Source organism: Lynx rufus, unplaced genomic scaffold (assembly GCF_022079265.1).
Source record: "Lynx rufus isolate CCGP_SWC_20201006 ecotype Redwood Valley unplaced genomic scaffold, mLynRuf1.p SCAF_13, whole genome shotgun sequence".
Lineage (NCBI taxonomy): Eukaryota > Metazoa > Chordata > Mammalia > Carnivora > Felidae > Lynx > Lynx rufus.
The window spans coordinates 2,133,050-2,151,187 of record NW_025814827.1 but is presented as its reverse complement, the minus strand read 5'-3'; the positions used below and the strand labels follow the sequence as shown (position 1 = coordinate 2,151,187).

General features: G+C 56.2%; 1 protein-coding gene across 1 annotated transcript in view; it reads right to left on the bottom strand.

Annotated features, from left to right (window-relative positions):
- Positions 1–14,959, bottom strand: part of CSPG4 (chondroitin sulfate proteoglycan 4) — a 33,499-nt gene extending 18,540 nt beyond the window's left edge. Inside the window, exon 1 of the mRNA XM_047074406.1 lies at positions 14,866–14,959. Within this exon, the coding sequence (XP_046930362.1) occupies positions 14,866–14,959 (94 nt within the window). The remainder of the gene's footprint in view (positions 1–14,865) is intronic.
- Between the last annotated feature and the right edge of the window lie 3,179 nt (positions 14,960–18,138).

The window sequence follows — 18,138 nt, the reverse complement described above, 5'->3', positions numbered from 1 at the left end:
TGTGCTCCTGGAGGGTTCCCGCCCCCCCGCCCGGCGCCCGTCCATCCCTCCCAGAGGTTTGCTGAAGGTGGAACATCCCACAGCTTCCCACCCTTCCTGCCCACGGACAGGGCGCTTCTGTCTGGGCCAAGGCAGAGTGGCTCCATCCCTCTTTCTGAGACGAGGGTTGGGGGCACAGAAAGAGCCTGTCTTTCCCCCCAGGCCCCTTCTCAGACGGGGAGGTGAAGCTTGGGCCAACGTCCCCCAGCAAGCCACCCTCTGCCAGGGCGCAGGTTGTGCCGGCATCTCCTGTCTCCCTGGGGGCACTCTTAACGTGTTTATGAATGGGGACCCGAGTCCTGCCTCTGGGGGCCCTAAGCATGAGGCTTACTTCCCTCATGATACTCTACTCTCATCTGTCAGCGGGCTCTTGGGACAAAGGGTCACCATGTGGGGAGTATCTCTGCCTATGAGGCTCCCACCGTGCTCTCCCAGGCTGGCCAGGGGCAGGGTCTCAAGCGGGGGCCCCTTTTCCAGGCACTGGGGGTGGGGGTTGCTGCAGACCTTGATCCTTTTGAGTCTTCAAAACCCCTGGGGCTAGCCAGACTGTCTCTCCCTTTTTCTCTCCCTAATCTCCTCCGTCTCTGTCTTGGCCACTTAGCCACCTTGCTGCCTGTCTCTGCCTCTCCCTGTCTTTCTTTGCCGTTGGCTCTTTTTCCCCCTGTCTCGTGCCGGCTGTAACTGGGAGCACCACCCTTGCCCCAAGACAGTTTAGAGAGTGAGGCCTGGGGCCTCTTGCCTCCCCAGCCCTGCCCCCCCCCCCCAATCCTTGAGTGATGGCTTCCACAATGTCAAAGTTCTCTGCAGCTTTAGCATGCAGTAGGGTGCTTGGCTTTCTCTTTTCTGACAGACAAACGGAGGCTCCAGAGGAGAAGCAGTTTGACAGAGAAGCAGAAAGCTGTCAGTTCTTGGCCCAGACACCTGTCTGAGCCCCGCCCATGCAGGCACCCCCCCACCCCACCCCACTCCCAGGCAAGCAGTCCCTGTGTGCCCTGCTCCCAACACATTCCTGGTCGCCTGGGGGCAGCCAGGCGGCCCTACAGCCAGCATGCGTCACGGGCAGCCTCAGCAGCATTCCTGATGTCTGCTGCCGCCTGACTTTATAAGGGAGGAAGTTTGGGAGTCAGAGCTGCTGGGCAGGATGGCCAGTGGGGCATGCCCAGGGCCCGGGGGCAAAGGGGGGCAGTTGGAGAGCTGGACGTGTGTATGTTGGGGAGGTGTATCCAGTGGTACTGAGATGGAGCAGTAGGTGAGAGATAGTTGGGGAGAGAAGGGGGGTCCATATTCATTCATTCATTCATTCATTCATTCATTCTCAAATACAGCAATGCAGCCATGGAAAAGAAGAACCAATCTGGGGGAGACAGAAGGCATGAGAAAGATTTTAAAACCTTCTCCACAAAAACTGAACTCAGGGGTCCAGACAGGCTTAAAGAAGGAGATGAAGGAGGAGAAACCAAGAGAGACACAGAAGGCTGGAGGTCGGAGCAAGCCTGAGGCTGTGGACAGGAGTGAGGAGAATGAGGCAGGGGCGCTGCCAGCCAGCTGGGAGGGGGAGGGGTCCTGCTCTCCGGCGAAGCCAGACTTCTTCACCGTAGCTCCTTGGGGTTTGGCACCAGGTGTGCAGATCCTGTTCCAGATCCACATCCTAGGCAGACAGGGGTGAGGCTGGGAGAGTCCTTCTGAGAAGTCAGAGGAGGGCTGTGGGGGAGTGCCCTAGGAGGGCCAAGGCAGGGATGAAGGGCTCTCTGTCTCCCCTATGGGTGTAATGTGGGTGGCCCTGTGTGAGAGTAAGGATGGGCCAGGTGCCCTGCCCCAGCAGCTGGGCCCACCCTGAGGTCACCCAGGTCCCGCAGAACTCAGGCCAGATCCCTTCCCCTTGTGCCTCCAAGGGATGTGCTTTTTCTTTACCAGCTTTCTGTCCCCAAGCCAGGGCACTTCTGAGGAGGCTGGGAAGGGTGGAAACTTATTTAGAAGCAGAGCTACAGACCCCGGGGCCAGTGGCGCTGAAGATCCCTGCACTGCCCCCTTCCATTTCAGAGCTGGGAAAGCAATGCCGTGTGCTGATACTCAGTCCCCCAGAGCATCCAAGACCTGTGCATGGTCACAGTGGGTGGCATATAGCCACGAATGTGACTGAGTGCAGGTCAGTGCCACGTATCACAGTGTATGGAGGGGAGTGTGGGGCAGGTGAGGATGTGGTGCGGTGGGTCCCGTCTGGCTCTAGATACTGGACATGACCCTTCCTGAGCATGCCTGACCCTGTGCCTACTCGGTGTCAGCCCCCACCTCAGCACGTCCCAAGGCTCAGTCCTTTCAACTGAGCTATCACCAAGCTTATTACCTCTGAGAGTAACCAGGGGGAAGGTTACAGAGAAAGACTTCAGGTCAGATCAAAGGGACAACATAACCTGCTCATGGTGGTGACAATGGGATCACAAGAGCCAAGCCCAGATGCTTACTACCTGCCAGGGCTAGCTGCCTGGGAGATGCACACACACCTGCAGACTCATAGCACTCACTGCTCTAGCTCTCCTTCCTCCCTGCTTCCAGCCTGAGAGTCCATAACCCAAAGCCACCTCAGAGGCCTGCTGACCACCTGCTCCTCTCTTACCCCACAAGCCACGCCCATAGGAACAACAGTAGTTTAGTTCAAAGTCACATGGAACTTAGACAAGTAGCTGTTCCTCTTGGCAGATAGTAGCTTCCCAGTAGAATGCGGGACGCCAGGCTCTACGTGCTCACGGCAAATGGCCTCCTCATCTCAACCCTATGGGAACCTCGGCCGGGGTCAATGTGGGCCTGTTCCTCTACATTCCAAGAACTCTTGAACCACAGGACTCACTGTCAGGGCACTTGACCTTCTGTTTGGTTGCAAGGTCAAGGAGGCCAGGGCAGGGCAACAGTTTCCTCAGCTATTGGCTGAATCCTGACCCTGGTCCCTGGCTTCAGTGGCTCGTCCTCTAACCAAGAGCTTAGAAGCCACCCAAGCCAAGGGGTATATATACATACGTACATATATATATATATATATATATGTATATATATGTATATTTATATATATATTCCTATATATATGTATATTTATATATATATTCCTATATATATATGTATATATATAAACATTTCCAATTTAGGGACCTCTTCTAGAAGGTGAGTATCCCTGAACTGGTGGATTAGGCGATGCTAAACTTGGTCCATAGACACTGACAGGGGCAGGGCTGGTACCCTGGGCTCCCAGCCACATGTCCCAACCCTGGGGCCATGTGTGGCACAGAGGAAGCGGGAGGGAAAATGAGAGGTTTGCTGGAAGAAGCAGCTCAGAGTCCACCCAGGCTGGAGGGCCGGGGTGGGGAGGAAGCAGGGCCTCAATGGCGTCTTTGTAGGAAGCCCCGTCGCTCCCCTAGCCTGAGGCACAGGGGGTGGGGCTGCTGTGGTATGGAGCAATTCTGAGAGGCTTTTCCTTGCCTTATAATTTTCCTCCTTGTGCAGGGAGACGGCTGGATTTCCAGGCCCTCTTCCATATCTCCTTTCCCCAGCTTTCCTGGCCCTGGGGGGGGGATGGAGGGGCCCTCCTCTTAGAGGGCCCAGGCTGAGGTAGGGGGTCTCGTGGGGAAGAAACAGAGCAAGGGACCCTCCTCACCTGGCATTGGGCCTGCTCAATAGCCCCTTCCCCCAACAAGGTCCCGTGAAGTAGCTCCCATTTTACCAGTGAGGAAACTGAGGCTCAAAGAGGGCACCACCTGTGCTAAGACGTCAGGAGGAGCAGTGGCAGAGCTGGATTTGAGCCCCTGTGCTCGGGGCTCTGGAGCTGGGTGTTGTGGTATCAGGGAGGGGCATGTGCACACAGAAGCAGTGGGGGGTGGTTATTGTTGCATGTGAATCGGAAGTGGGGCAACGGGAGGAGGGTGTGAGAGCTGGCCCCTAGCCTGGGGAAGACACACTTTTTCCCTTCCTGTTTTCAGGGTCTCCTGGGGTTGGGGAGAGCGAAGAAGGGAGGGGAGAGCATTTGCTTTCCATGGTTGGCTTGGCAGCCGGCCTCTCCTGGTGTGGCTGGACGCGGGTCTGGTTCTGGGGCTGGCTGGATCAGGGAGGGCTCTTCTCCAGGGCTGGCTAAGGATGGCATGTTCCAAAAGCCAGTGATAAGTGTCGGCCATGCCCACTGGGGGTCTTAGAGGTCAGGGAAGAGGGTGGAGAGGCAAGGGCGTGCGCAAGAAGCCTGGCCCAGAGGGGCTGTGGGGCCACCCCCTCTCTTGGGCAGAATCCAGAGTCAGAAAGCATGTGGAAGCCTGTTGCTCATCTCTGAGCTCCCTTTCAGCTCTGGGATGAGAAACCGTTAGGGGTAGGGCCCTTGGGGAGGTGCCCTGGGGCTTCCCCGAGCCTGGCAGACTGGGCTTGGAGACAGTGAGTGTGTGAGCTGGGAAGGGGGGTTAGCGGAAGCAATGACTGTTGGTCTGGACACAGGCCTGGACCAATTTGGCCCAGCTTGTGCTCAAGAGTCTGTGTGTCCTGGAGAAGCCACCGCTCCCTCTGCCTCAGTTGCCCTATCCGAAGGGGATAATCCCACAGGTGGAAGTCCCATGTCCAGGAGACCAGAGGAAGCAGGGGCTTGGGATGGGAACTACCTCCACCGCCCCCCCCACCCATCCCCCCCACCGCACTCCCCCAACACCTCCTAGCCACATGCAGCCATGCGCTCTTTGGCTTCAGTCTTCCCATCTGTGCAGCCTGGATGGGGAGCCTGACACAAACCTGGCTTGCCCAGCCCAGCTCAGCCGTTAGTGGCTGATAGAGAGGTGTAGTCACTACAGCGGTATAGTGCAGCCACTTCTGGCCTAAGAGGCCACAAGCCCAACTCTCCGGGGCTCTGGACCCACCTGCCAATGCCCCAGAGACATCTGTACCAGACACACCCAAGCCCACCCAGCTCCAGCCAGACTCAGTGTCATCTGTTCCCAAACCTGCCTGCCTTCCAGAGAAGGCCTCACCACCCACCCACTGCTGGGTGGAAATCTGAAAGTCGTTTTGGACATTCTCCCTCCTCCTTCCCCATGTTCCAACCATCTTGCCCCCAAATTCTCTTTCAAATTCATCTCCCCCTCTTGCTCTTCTGTGCCATCCCACAAGGCAGATGGTCACCATCCCTTGTCTGGCTCAATGAAGTTCCTGCCTTGTTTTGCTAATAGCAGCCACAGTTAACCCAAACTGAAAGTCACTCTGTCATCTTCCCTTGTCTGGAAGCCTTCGATGGCTCCTCATTGCCCCACGATCAAGCCCCCACCCTAGTATGGCACTGAAGGTGCTGGGTGACCCTGCCCCAGCCCTGCCAGGTTTTCCTGGTCACCTCCCTTGAACACCCCACATGCCAGCCTCACTAGACCTTGGGCTGTTTTCCATCCATGACTGACAGGTCCCCACTCCCAGCCTTTGCTCAGCCTGGGCCTCCTGCCTGGCCAGCTCTTCTTCCCTCTCTGCCTGTGGAATGCCCTCCTGCTCCTTCGGACAGGACAGGAAGTCTTCCCCCACTCTTCCCCACAGCCCAAAGTTCCTTCTCTGCAAAGATGCTCAGCTGTGGCTTGGGGAGTTGTGCCACTGTGGCCTCTCTGCTAACACCCTGTGTCTCCGGAACAAGACTGGCTCTGCTTGGTGAAGGGAGATGGGAAGCAGGGGGAGGGGTCCAAAGTGGGGAGGGGGCAGCTGCGTTCTCTCTGGTTGAGCCAGCCGCAGGGGCTCCGTCTGCAAGCTGGCCCCAGCTCTCTCCCCCACTGTGTCTCACCTCCCGGCTTCTCTTCAGTCCTCCTCTCCCTCCAGGACTCCAGTGCCCAGGCAGGGGGCTGGACACAATGGCTGGGGCGAGGTCGGGGACTGCCCCAGCCAGGGAGTGCTTTTCTGGGCCTGTGGTGAAAGAGTCTGGTGCTTGTTTTTAAAGAAAATAGCATCAGAGCCCCTATTTATAGCTGGAGGCCATAGCCACAGACAGGAGATGGCTGGGGCTGAGGCTGTGCAGGCTCCCGTTCAGGCAGGGGCTGGGGGTGGGGCCATTCCCAGGCCCCCTGCCCCCCTTTCTCAGCCTCTGAGGAAGTGCCCGTGGGATCCTGACATCCCCTATGACAGGATGACAGGATGACAGGATGACAGGATGACAGGATGTAGCCTGTGCTTTGGGGTGGGGGAAGGAGGGGACTTGGGTGAGGGGATGGAAAATTTCTCTCAGGATTGGTCCCTGGGGCCCAGAGCCCCTTGTGGGAATGCGTGGAGGTGAGGGTGTGTTGTGTCTGCTGGGAAGACAAGGAAGGACCTGTTGGGGGTTGCCGGATGCAGAGGCAGTGCTCTGGGTTGCCACGGGGACGGGGATGGGTGAAGGAAAGGGAACAGAGCAGGGTCAGAGACCGAGAGACAGACACGGGGAAGAGACAGAGGGATGGGGGAAGAGAGGCCTGTAGCTTGGCTGACACCATGTGGAGAAGGGGATAGAGAAGCCACGAGGGACTTCAAGTGGAAGCCTCTGTGCCACAGAAAGTCTTCATGGTGCTCTGGGCAGTGTGGTCAAGGTCTGAGCTGGATCCAGTGAGGAACGGCCCGAACTAAGCATCTCTGTGCCCATCACCCCAGGAGGCCAAGACTTGCCCACTCCCACCGCTGCAGGGCCCAGGGCCTGGAGACCCTCAGTCTCAGGGTGGGAGGGCCAGACCTGTTGGAGGCTAAGAAATGCTGTGGGGGCATGGTGGACCCCGATGGGCTTTGTCACCAAGATTCCCTGAAAGACGGTCCTGGGCTGATGAGGCAAGGTAGTGCCAGGGCCATTGAGGACAGGTCTGAGCCCTGGCTTGCTAGGGGGCGGATTCCCCCAGGCCTGGAGGTGTTACTGGCAGAGGCTGCGGCCTGGGCTCACACCTGCCGCCAGCCTCTATTCGGACCCCTCCCTTGGTTGTGCCGTTGGAGGCTGTGGCGTGGCTGTAGCCTGAGGCATGTGTCATGGAGCCACGGCCACAACCAGTGACTCAGACAGTTAAAAAAAGGAGCAGCTTGGAGCGGTGACTCAACTGGCTCTGGAGGGGCTGGGTGGGTCCGGCTGGTACAAAATGGGGTGGTCTGGGTTTATTTTTGGTAGGGTGGGGCTGGGGCAAGGGGGTGGAAGATGGGAACCGGGGGTGGAGGAGGGCCGCTACCCTCATCCCGGGAGAGCCCCGGCGCTTCATGCCAACTTGGGAAAATGGTTTCTAGGTGCCGGGGAGCTCAGGCAGGCTGGGCCGCCTCTCCGCCCCCCTTCCAGGCCCAGCCCACTTTGCTGTATGGCCCCAGACAAGCAGCTGGCTGTCTCTGGACAGAAGCAGAGCCCCCTGTCCTATTCTCAAGAGGCTTGAGCTCAGAATTTTACAGCTGACCTTGGGGACTGAATATTCTACCCAGAGGCCCAGAGAGGGAGAGTCTGCCCAAAGCCACACAGCAGGGCTAGGTATCCCAAGGACTGTGGTTGCACAGCTGGCTCCGGTCCCTACATCTCTCCTGCCTCAAGGCTGTCAACAGTTGGAGGGACAGGCCCCCATCTGAGTACCTGACTCTGGTAGAGCTCAGCTGGGCTTCAGATGGATGGCCGGAAGCACACGGGCGCCAGATGCTGAAAGATGGAGCCTCAGCCGGGGGCGGGTGCCTGGATTCTATTAGAACATCCGGGGAGCTGGCTGAGCTGTGCCCAGTGGTCTTTTGAGAAGAGGCTATGGGGGTGAAGGCAGAGGATGCCCACACACCCGGATCTTAACCTGAGTGCCCAGCCCCTGTCCAGCCTCTTATCTAGAGTGTACCTACAGCTGGCACTCTCTGCAGCCAGTTTCCAAGACTCACTTCCTCTCACCTCCGCCAGCTCTGGTCTCACACATACATGGACTTGGGCATCACCAACACCCCCAATGGGTCCAAGCAGCTCAAGGCAGAGAGGGTCCCTCACTCCCTCAGTCTGGATTCTGTTCCTCATGATGCAGTGACTGTGCTTAAGGAGCAGTGCAACAGCCCCATGGGAGCTGTGGAAGCCATTTCACGTCATCAGGCCCTGCCTTTCACCCTGACCTCCAGAGGGGCCCCAGGCTTGGGCAGGGAGCAGGGAAAAGATGGGTGTCTAGGCTCCCCATCCTACAAAAGTTCCCGGTGCCTGCTCATTCATTCCCACCCATCTGCTCTCAGAGTCTGAGTCTCATTTGCTCATTCTTTCAACACATACTGATTGTGTTGCACCCAGGGCCAATGATCCATCTGAGGGGCTGTTAGGCTTTGGGATGGGGCTGGGAAGGGCTGTCCTGCTGCTCCTCGCAGTGGGAGAGGTGTTTGGGCCTCTGTCCAGGGAGTTGGCCGGATGCAGGACCCCCTCCCCCTTTCTGAAGGGTTCTGGGTAGACAGCAGCCGGCTGAGAGCTCCCTTGAGAACCCACCTCCCCTTTTCCATGTCACTGAGTCCCACACAGACTTGCTCACAGGGCTGCCTCATCCAATCCCTTACTCTGGAACCTTTCTCAAAAAATCCCCTTATTGCTAGGCTGCCCCTACTGCAGAAGAAAATGGTAATAACAGAAAATGCAACCTCAGGAGCGGGTACCTACTAAGCATTTAGTCTGGCAAAAGGCTTGAGTCCTCAACACACGTAGGAGGTAGGAATCATTTATCCCCATTTTACAGAGAAGACTGAAGCTCAGAAAGGTCAAATCACTTCCTGAGGTCATGCATCAAGTGGTAGGGCTGGAATTTGATCCTCGGCTCTCTAATACCGTGTTCCTTACCACTGTGTGCCTGTTCTCCTGCCTCCCCCAGCCCTGTAGAGGTTCCTGGAGCTGAGGACTCCGAGGAGGGAGAGGTGGGGTGAGTCAGGACTGAAGGGCGGGAGAAGGCACACTCTTAGCTGCTCCAAGGCACCCAAAAAGGGTGATTTGTTCCTTCCCTGACCATGGTGGGAAGTGTGTGTGTGTGTGTGTGTGTGTGTGTGTGTGTGTCTGGGCCTGAGGCCGGCCTGGCCAGCCTCCAACTGCAGGAGAGCTGGGCTGGCCCCAGCTGCTGTGCACAGGGAAGGGGCAGGGAGGGGTTGGAGTCGTGGGAATCAGCATCCTGGGCCCACTGATATTTATAGCTGGCCCCTCCTGAAATGTGGGTGGGGGAGGGTTGCTCTTAGGTGGGAAAGGAAGTTGGTCTCCTCTCTCCAGCCCCCACCATCTCCCCAGAGAGCAGGCTGGCCCAGGCCAGAGGCCCTGCTTCGGCCCTGGAGTTGGGGGGTATGAATCCTGAGCTGGAGGTTTCCTCCAGGATCGCTGGCTGCAGGGTTGGATACTCTCCTTGCTAGGCCTTGAGCCTGGCTGCTGAGCAACACTGTATGGTGTGTGTGTGTGTGTGTGTGCACGCATGCATGTACATGTACCTATTGGGCATCGTACTGATGGAAGTCATGGACTAGGGGGCAGAAAGGCCTGTAACCCCATAGTGAAGGAGGGCAGGGCCCCAGGAAGGAGAAGACCAGGCTGTGGCCCTCAGCAATCAATGGTTGGAAAAGGTCCACAGAGGTGGAGGTGCTGGAGCTAGACCTTGAAGGATGAGGAGAAACAGAGAAGACCAGTTCCCGGGAACAGCTTGAACAAAGGTGGAGGAGTGCCAGGGATTATGGATTATTACCCGATGGCCGAGTTCATCAGCCACTCTTTGGGACACAGGATGACATTGAATGCCGAGGCTGATATATCGGAAGGGGAGGGAGGGCCCAGCAGGTGTCTTTGGGCCTCTACAGGATGCTCAGAAATGTCCCGTTTGTTTCTAGGAACAGCAGGAATGGGATGTTGGGGCAGCAGAGGCCAGTCCCCATCCGTGGCTGGGAGAAAGCTGGGATTGTGTTCTGCTCCCTGCCTTCAGGCCCCCAGACCTGTTCCATCTGGGAAAGGACATCTTCCAGGGGCCCTTGGTATCCGTTTTGATATGGATTCTTTGAAAGCCAAGAAGTTCTTCCTTGTATCTGACCTGAGTCTCCCCTGCTCTCAGTATGTTTCAACTCAAAGCAATTCCTTGGTTTTCAAGTCTTTTTTTCCATTTTTTTAAAAAGCCACAGAACACTTTGCCAAAACCACATCCTACACAAAACCCAAATCTGTAAACATGCTCATGGAGCTGCTATGCGTGAATTGGGGTGGGGCCGGCTTCCCACATTCCCGGGCTTAGCCACCTCTGAATGTAAAGCCCGGAACACCTTGGGCATAGTCTGAAAACCCCTGGTTGACTCAGTGATCAATATGCCCTTCTGTGGGCTCAGTCCTGTGTGGAGCAAGGCAGTGGATACCCCTGGTCTGCCTGCAGGAAGCTGCTGGTCCTGTGGCAAGGCCACCACCCAAACCAGGATACAAGGACACAGGGCAGGGAGGCTAGCCCCCAACCTGCTAAGACTTGATATGTGATTCTGAGAAAGTAGCCTCCCCTCTCTGGGCCCCAGTTTCCTTACGAACCATGGTGGGGGGACTCATCTGGGGTGGGGAACCCCTGTAGTAAGGTCTGGGGGCGGGGCAGCTCACTGACCCACCATGACTATTAAGCCATGAGGGAGACACACACTGAAGTGGATTAGCACGAGCCGTGGCCGGAGGCCTGGCTCAAGCACTTCGGAGCCACCAGAGCTGGCTCCACCACAGGCTGGGAATGGCTGGGTCTGGGCAGCAGCTCGGCGGGAGGAAGGAATGGTCAACAGGACAGGCACTGTTCAGAGCTTGGGGAGCCATGCCACCAGGCCACCTTGACGGCAGCCCTCAGTGCTGCTGCCCTACATCTGAGGCGATCATGGCTTCATTTGCCACCGCAACCCTCAAGGGGGGTAGGGGACTTTCCTGAAGAGGATCTGCTTATGCTGTGACAAAGCAGTGAGGGTCCGGAGAGGTGGGGTATAGGGACACAGGAGCTGTTTCTCCCTTGAAGACCTGTCTCTCTTCCCTACTGGGGGGGGGGGTGCCTGGGCCCACTGCTGGGTGACTACCTTCCTGGCCCGATCTGGGCTGTTGTTGAGTGGTAACACTGGGGCCTGTGTGCCCAGAGAGTTGCCTAAGGCTGGGCCCTGCATTTCTGTGAGCCTCAGTTTCCTCATCTATAAAATGGGGAATGTTTCATAAAAATAAAATGTTTCTTGACTTGCAGCGCTGCTGTGAGGCTGCGGCCCAACATGGTTAGTGTCCCCCATGGGATGTCTCTGGAGGTAGGGGCCCAATTGTAAGATGGCTCCACCCTCTCCCTTGTTGGGAATGATGCGCCCTTCTGAGAAGCCGAGAGAGCTAGGAGCCCCTACCCTGGGGAGAATCCAAGTACAAAGTTGTTCACACAAACCCGGTTCATTCCAAAATCACTCACGTACGTTGAGTAATAATGATAATGTAGTACTGTTGAAACTGGACATATGCTGGGGCAGGGAGTACAGTGGAGGCAAGAGGGGAGCAGGGTGGGGTCAGGAGTTGGGGAGAGGCTGTGAAGGAGCAGAGGGACCAGCAGGGGAGCAGGCTCGAGTCCTGGAGGAAGGCTCTTTGTTCATTCGTTCCCGGCACTGAGTAGGAGCCACAGCACAGCACAGCACCCCCTGCCCCCCTCCTGTCCTCGCCTCCTCATCCCGGGCACCGCCCAGCCCAGGTCTGTGAGTGAGCTGGCTGTGGACGTAGTTGTGCATACTCACGTGCACACCCACATCTGTGTGCGCCAGTGAGTGTGTACGTCAGGGCTATTTCCAACTCCCCCTCCCCTGCCTGCCCCGTCCTGGGCAGCTCGCCCAGTTCCCAGAAGCAGCCTATACGCTTCCTTTGAAAGCTCCACGCACAGCCTGCTCCCCTCCTGCAGTCACTGCCAGCCGCCTGGCCCACCTGGCAGCCCCCTCCACAGCCCCCGGGGCAGGCAGCACTGAAAGACCCTTCTTGTCCTGCCCTGGAGGGCAGGCGAATGTTGGGTGAGGGGTGGCTCAGTTATACTTGGTTCTTGAACAGCTTTTCCAGAGTCTGGGTGGCCTGGGCCAAGGGCCTGGCCTCTGCCCTGCCCCAGAGGCCCCAGGGGCAGTAAGCTCACCTGCGCATACACACACACACACACACACACACACGCGCGCGCGCGCTCGTGTGCCTCAGAGGCTGTCTCCAGTACCATTGGTACCCCAGAGGATCCCTAGAGGCAGAAGAATCTACCCTGATTCAATTCCTTGCACTTGATGCCTCCGTGGCCCTGTTCTCTAAGCTGCCCCCATCAGTTCAGAGTCCTCACGCGGGGAATGCAGAACCCTCCTTACCAGGAACTCCTGCCCCACCCAGTCCGACTTCAACCTTCTTTCACCTTCTGTCTTTCAAAGTCAGCTGTGCCAGCCAGGTAAGAGGTATGGAGGCCACTGGCCCCGCGGGCTCTGTGTTCACTCTGACCTCTCAATTTTACTCATGCTGTTCCCCTGACTGGAACGCCATCTCCACATCAGCTCAAACCCAATCTCCTGCACTGCTTGTCCCTCTGCTGAAGGCCTCCCATAGGGCTCAGAAGGAGCTGGACACCACACTTATCATCCACACCATGTCAGCATGGCTCTAGCCTAAGGTCCCACGCAGGTGGGGAGCTCCCTCAGAGCAGGGATGGGGGCTCTTCCTGGGCTGCCAGGATCCTCTGTGGGACCTAGAACACTTTGCTCCCTTTCAGGGGTCTGAGTTTCCCAGTCTGTACCATTGGAAGTTTGGCCCAGATGGTCTCCAATGGGGCTTGATTCCCAGGCCTCATGGCCTAGGTGCTCTGGAATGTTGATGAATGTAGGGAAAACATCCCAGTGCGCCTCACTCTGATACCTGAGACCTTGAGGGCCTTTGGGCTTGGGGTTTCCAGTAAGGATGGGAGTGATGCCTTCCTCAGGTAGGGGGGCTGATCCTACCAGGAGAGGGAAGTAAGGCAGGCATGGTGACAGAGATGGGTTGTTGAAGGGGAATCTGCCTGGGAGTTGGGGAGAAGATACCAGCCCTCCTGCCCCCTCCCCACTTCCAAATTCTTCCTAAAGGTAGGGATTGGCTTAACATTATAAGACCCCACTGGTGCCATGCCACTTTCTGCTCTAAAATCTTCATCGGTTCCCCATTGCCAACAGAGCATAGGCTGTGGGCCGTAGTCTGCCATTTAAGGATTCTGTGCCCCAGTCCAATGGCTCTTCCTGGCTTGTGCTCAAAATATGCCTTCTAACCAGGCTGCTGGTCTTCCTATCTCAACATGATCTGCTCATATCCACCTCAGTGCCTTAGCTCAGGCGGAGCTCCTGCCTAGAATACTGACCCCCTTCCCATCCTCCGAGCCTTGGCTCAAGGATCACCCTCGGCCCTGCCCCAGCTTGCCTGTCAATTTCTCTTCCCCGTACTCTTCATCTGGATCTTTGCAGACATGATAGGATCTGCTGTTTGAGTTTTAATTTGCTTTTCTGTCTCCTAAAAGAGTTCAAGTTTAGCCTATCCATTTCTGTGTACTCCTCATTGCCCAGCACCATGCTTGTATGTTTTTGTTGCTGAGAAGGTATTTGAGAATGGCTCTCGGTTGAAGCCCAAGGAGATGGGGGTGCTGGAATCTCTTGGCTGGAGTCTGCAGGTTGGATAAGCATCCTTCTCCAGTCACCTCAGATGGCCCCTTCCCACCTCTCCAGAGGCCCAGCCCATCACCCAGACCCCGAGACTTTGAAGGAGGGGGTCCCTGGGAACAGAAGCAAGGAGCCTGGGGATCTAGCTCTGACTCACCCCAGTGGGGGGTCCTCCCCTGACTCATTTCCCCTCTGGGTACCTCGTGATGCTGTCCATTAGAGCTGGCTTCCCTATGTGATGGGGAGCAGGGTGTGGCCTGGGCCCCTGGAAGGGAGATTCAGGCCCTTCTGTTGCTTTTGGGAATGGTCCTGAAAGATGTAGGCTGAAGCACTACATACATGAGTATGATTCATACATGGGTAGTAATGACTGATAGGCCCCGAGGCCACAGTTCTTAAGGCCTTACCTCAAGGAGAATGCTGTGATCGCGGACTTCTGGCATTTAACAGAAAGGACATGCACCCTAGTGCCTCTCAGAAGGTGAACTGCCACTCAGTCTCTGCTGGGGTCAAGCACCAATGGTGGGGACAGGGAAATGTGGTGGGGGTTGCCCAGGGCTGTCTGAGGGACGAGCTCCTGCCGGGGTGCAGGATATCTGAGGGGTCCTAGGAGGCTGAGCCTGTCACTAACCAGGCCTTCTGAGTTAGGAGAGTGGGGAGGGGAGACAGGAGCTAGAGAGGAGAGCAGGAGGAAGGTGGTGAAGAGGCCGTACAGTCAAATGCACCCGGGGCCGAGCAGGGTCCCAGAGTGGTTGGAGGAAACCAGAGGAAGCGGCAGGCGGGAGAGACTGAGGTACATGTGGGACCCATGGAGGGTGGGGCAGGGTGGCTCCCTCCCCATTTCTCACCATTCCTGGCCTGGACTGCTGAGGCTGGGGTACTGGCTTCTTGCTGTCGCTGAGTGTCCTGGTGCCATCACCAAAAGCCTGCTGGGCTCAGGGAGCCCAGACAGCATTGGGCAGCCCCACTGGGTATAGCGGACTATCCCGCACGGAGGCCACACCCTAGGCCGACCGACTGGGGCCAGCCTCAGACAGCCAGAGCCCACAGAAGCCTCAAGATGGAGAGTTATCACGGGGGGATCTTGCTTCTACCCCGGACTGGAACTCCCAGAGAGCCCAGCCTGGAATGGCAGGAGCTTGTCTCCCAGTGGGGGCTACTTCTGGGCCCTCTTGTCCCATTTTTCTACCTCAGGAGCCCCCCACAGCTCTGGCAGTCTGGGTTGGGGGTCTCAGGCCCCTTACTCACCTGCGGATGAAGGTCTGGCCAACATGCCCAGGGTCAAAGCCAGGGCCAGGGCCAGGGCAGGGGCTGGAGGCAGAGGCTGCTGGCCGGAGCTCATCGCGGCCCGGCTGTGCAGCAGGATTTGCGAGGAGGAGCCGAGCAGAGTGGCAGTAGGGAGCCCGGACACCGAAGGCGCCAAGGCGCGGGCTGAGACAAGGCTGCTCTACGCCGCGGGCTGGGGCTCTGGAGCTGCCCGCGCCGCCACCGCCTTACTTAACTCCGGGGGCGGGGCAGGCGCCGACCCGCGCTCCGGTTTCAGGCTGGGGCTCCCCCGTTGGCCCCCCTCACCCCCAACTTTCTTAAAGGGCCCGTGCTGGGCTGCCTCCTCCCCGGGCAGGGGTGAGAGGACCCTTACAGCTCCGTTAGACCCAGGCTCCACCCTGGAGTTTTGGAACAAAGTCGCAGAGGAGCCTAGATCCAAGCCCTCCCTGAGCTCTGACCCAAGGGCTCCAGGGGACCCCCTCTGGGAGGAGACCTGAGCTGGGCAAGCCCCCTCACCTACCTCACTTGTCTCTCTCTTGCCCTGCAGGGATTGGTGTGTGTGTGTGTGTGTGTGTGTGTGTGTGTGTCTGCTCCAGGCCTAGGAGGACAGCTGTCTACCACTACGGAGACTGTTTTGGGGCTGCTTTCTCTGAGGCCTCCTCGGGTCTTCATTTGGACAGAGAGGCACTGGTCTGAGGTTCTGCACTGCTCTGTGTCCTCTGGCATTGTGACCTTGACCGTCTCTGCCCTGCAGAGCCTCCACTTCCCAGCCTGTAAAGGAGAGATGTTCTAGACTCTCCCACAAGGCAGGAGGGATTCTCAATCCCACAGTATCATTTGCTTCAAAATAACCCTGTGAGGTGAGTGAGAACCACTCCCCCCACCCCTCATTTTATGGAAGAGAAAACTGTGGCTCAGAGCCGGAAGTGGTTCTTACAAGGCCCGAGGGGGAGTGTAGGTCCCTGGCCCTTTGGGACTAGAACCCCGGGCATCCTAACACCTGAATGCAGGTGTCTCAACTTCCTGGGGCTGCCTCCTGGAAATCTGGCCCCGGATTTAGCTCCCACCTAAAAGCTTTTGAGCCCTGCTCCTCTTGGCTCCCCCGCCAGGCAACAACATCAGTCTTGTCCCAAACCACAGGAGAGAGGGCTCTCCTGAGACAGAACGTCCAACCCCGGAGACTCTGCCCGCTCTCTGCCTGGCCCCAGCATCTGCATCGCCTGGCCTCAGCTTCTCTGTCCAGCAGATGGGTGGAAGAGTGCCCCAGAGTGCTGTCCCCTCCCTTCTCTCAACAGAATCCTTCTTTCACACCTGCCTGCTCTAGCCCGCTCCCACCCCCACCCCACCAGCACTCTCTTCCCAGCTCCTCCCCACCTTTAAACATTTCTTATTTAAAAAATTATAAATTATATATTATAATGTATATTATATGTATAAATATTATATATTATATTAGTTTCAGATGTACACCATAGTGGTATATATATATTACAAAAGGCTCACCACAATGAGTATAGTTACCATCTGTCATCAAAGTTATAACAATATTATCGACTATTCCCTGTGCTGTTCTTTTCATCCCCGTGATGTATTTATTTTATAACTGGAAGTTTATACCTCTTAATCCCCTTCCTATTTTGCACCCCCCCAGTTTGTTCTCTGTATTTATGACTGTGCTTCTGTTATTGTTTGTTTGTTCATTTGTTTTTTATTTTTATTTTTATTTTATGTATTTATTTTGAGAGAGAGAGTGCGCATTTGAGCTGGGGAGGGGCAGAGAGAGAGAGAGAGAGAGAGAGAGGGAATCTTAAGCAGTCTCCATGCTCAGTGTGGAGCCCACCTACAGGCTCGATCTCACAACCGTGAGATCATGACCCGAGCTGAAATCAAGAGTTGGACGCTTAACCGACTGAACCACCCAGGCGCTCCTGTTTTGTTTTTTAGATTCCACATATAAGTGAAACCATACGGTACTTGACTTTGTATGACTTATTTCATTTAGCATCATACCCTCTAACTCCATTCATGTCGTTGCAAAGGGCAAGGTTTTGCTCTTTTCATTTTATGGCTGAGTAATGTTGCTTTGTACATATACACAACATCTTCTTTATCCATCCATCTGCCGATGGACACTGGGGCTGCTTCCATATCTTGGCTGTTGTAAATAATGCTGCTGTGACCAGAGGGGTGCATGTAACCTTTGGAATTGGTGTTTCTGATTTCTTCTTCCTGGAAGTGGAAATATTGGATCCAGAGGTTCTGCGGTTCTGAACTGCTGAATACCTAGAAGGGGAAATATTGGATCGTATGGTACTTCTAATTTTAGTTTTTTGAGGAAACTCCACACCATTTTTCAGAGTGTCCAAGCCCTCTCTTTCACTAGTGACTGTCCTCCCAAGTATAATGACACTTCATAGTTTGCAACAAAATTGAGCCCCATTTTACAGATGAAGAAACTGAGGTTGAGAGACATTAAGGGGCTTGAGCAAGTCTACACAGCTGCGAAGATGTGGAACCAGGTCTTTGACCCCAAGCCCAGTGCTCTTAACCACCACAGCGTAGTGTGATGGTGTGGTGTCTGTGTGGTGTTTGTAAATGCTGATGTTGGACCTAGGCCCTGAGTTCGAATCCCAGCTCTCCTACTTAGCTGTCCAACCTTGAACAAGTTGCTTCACCTCTCCTGTGACTCGGTTTTTTCCTTTGTAGAATTAGGTCAGTGAGGATTCCGTGCACTTGTGTACCTCATGTGCCTAGCCCGGGGCTTGGCATGCAGCAGACGTTCCATAGACACTTGTCCTTTCTCTTCCTTCTCTGTAGTCCTCACGTCCTTCTGCCCCTCACAGTTTGTACATAGCTTCATACCTGTTGCCTCCCTTGATGAAAAGTCAGCCCCTTGAGGGCTGAACTTTCCCCACCAGAGGCGACTGCATACAGTGGGTGCTCAATAAATGTGCACTGGGGTTGGCTAAGAAGCCAGTGCTGCTGTTTTGTGGGGATTTTGGCAAACCGAAGGACTCCCATCTGGTTCACCCTAGGAGGCCTGGGGCGGGGCTGTGCTCAGCTGGTCTCAGTGGCAGTAAAGCCATTGATTCACAACTTGTCCCTGTTTTTCCTTCTCCCCAGGTCAGCAAGGCACCTCGTCCTTGTGAGGGGTTAATTACTGGCCAAGTGCGGGCCTAGGGTTGGGGGTGCTGCCGGGAAAACTGTGCTTGGAGGAAAAGAGTTTTCTTTTTAGGAATGAAAGAAGAGGGGAAG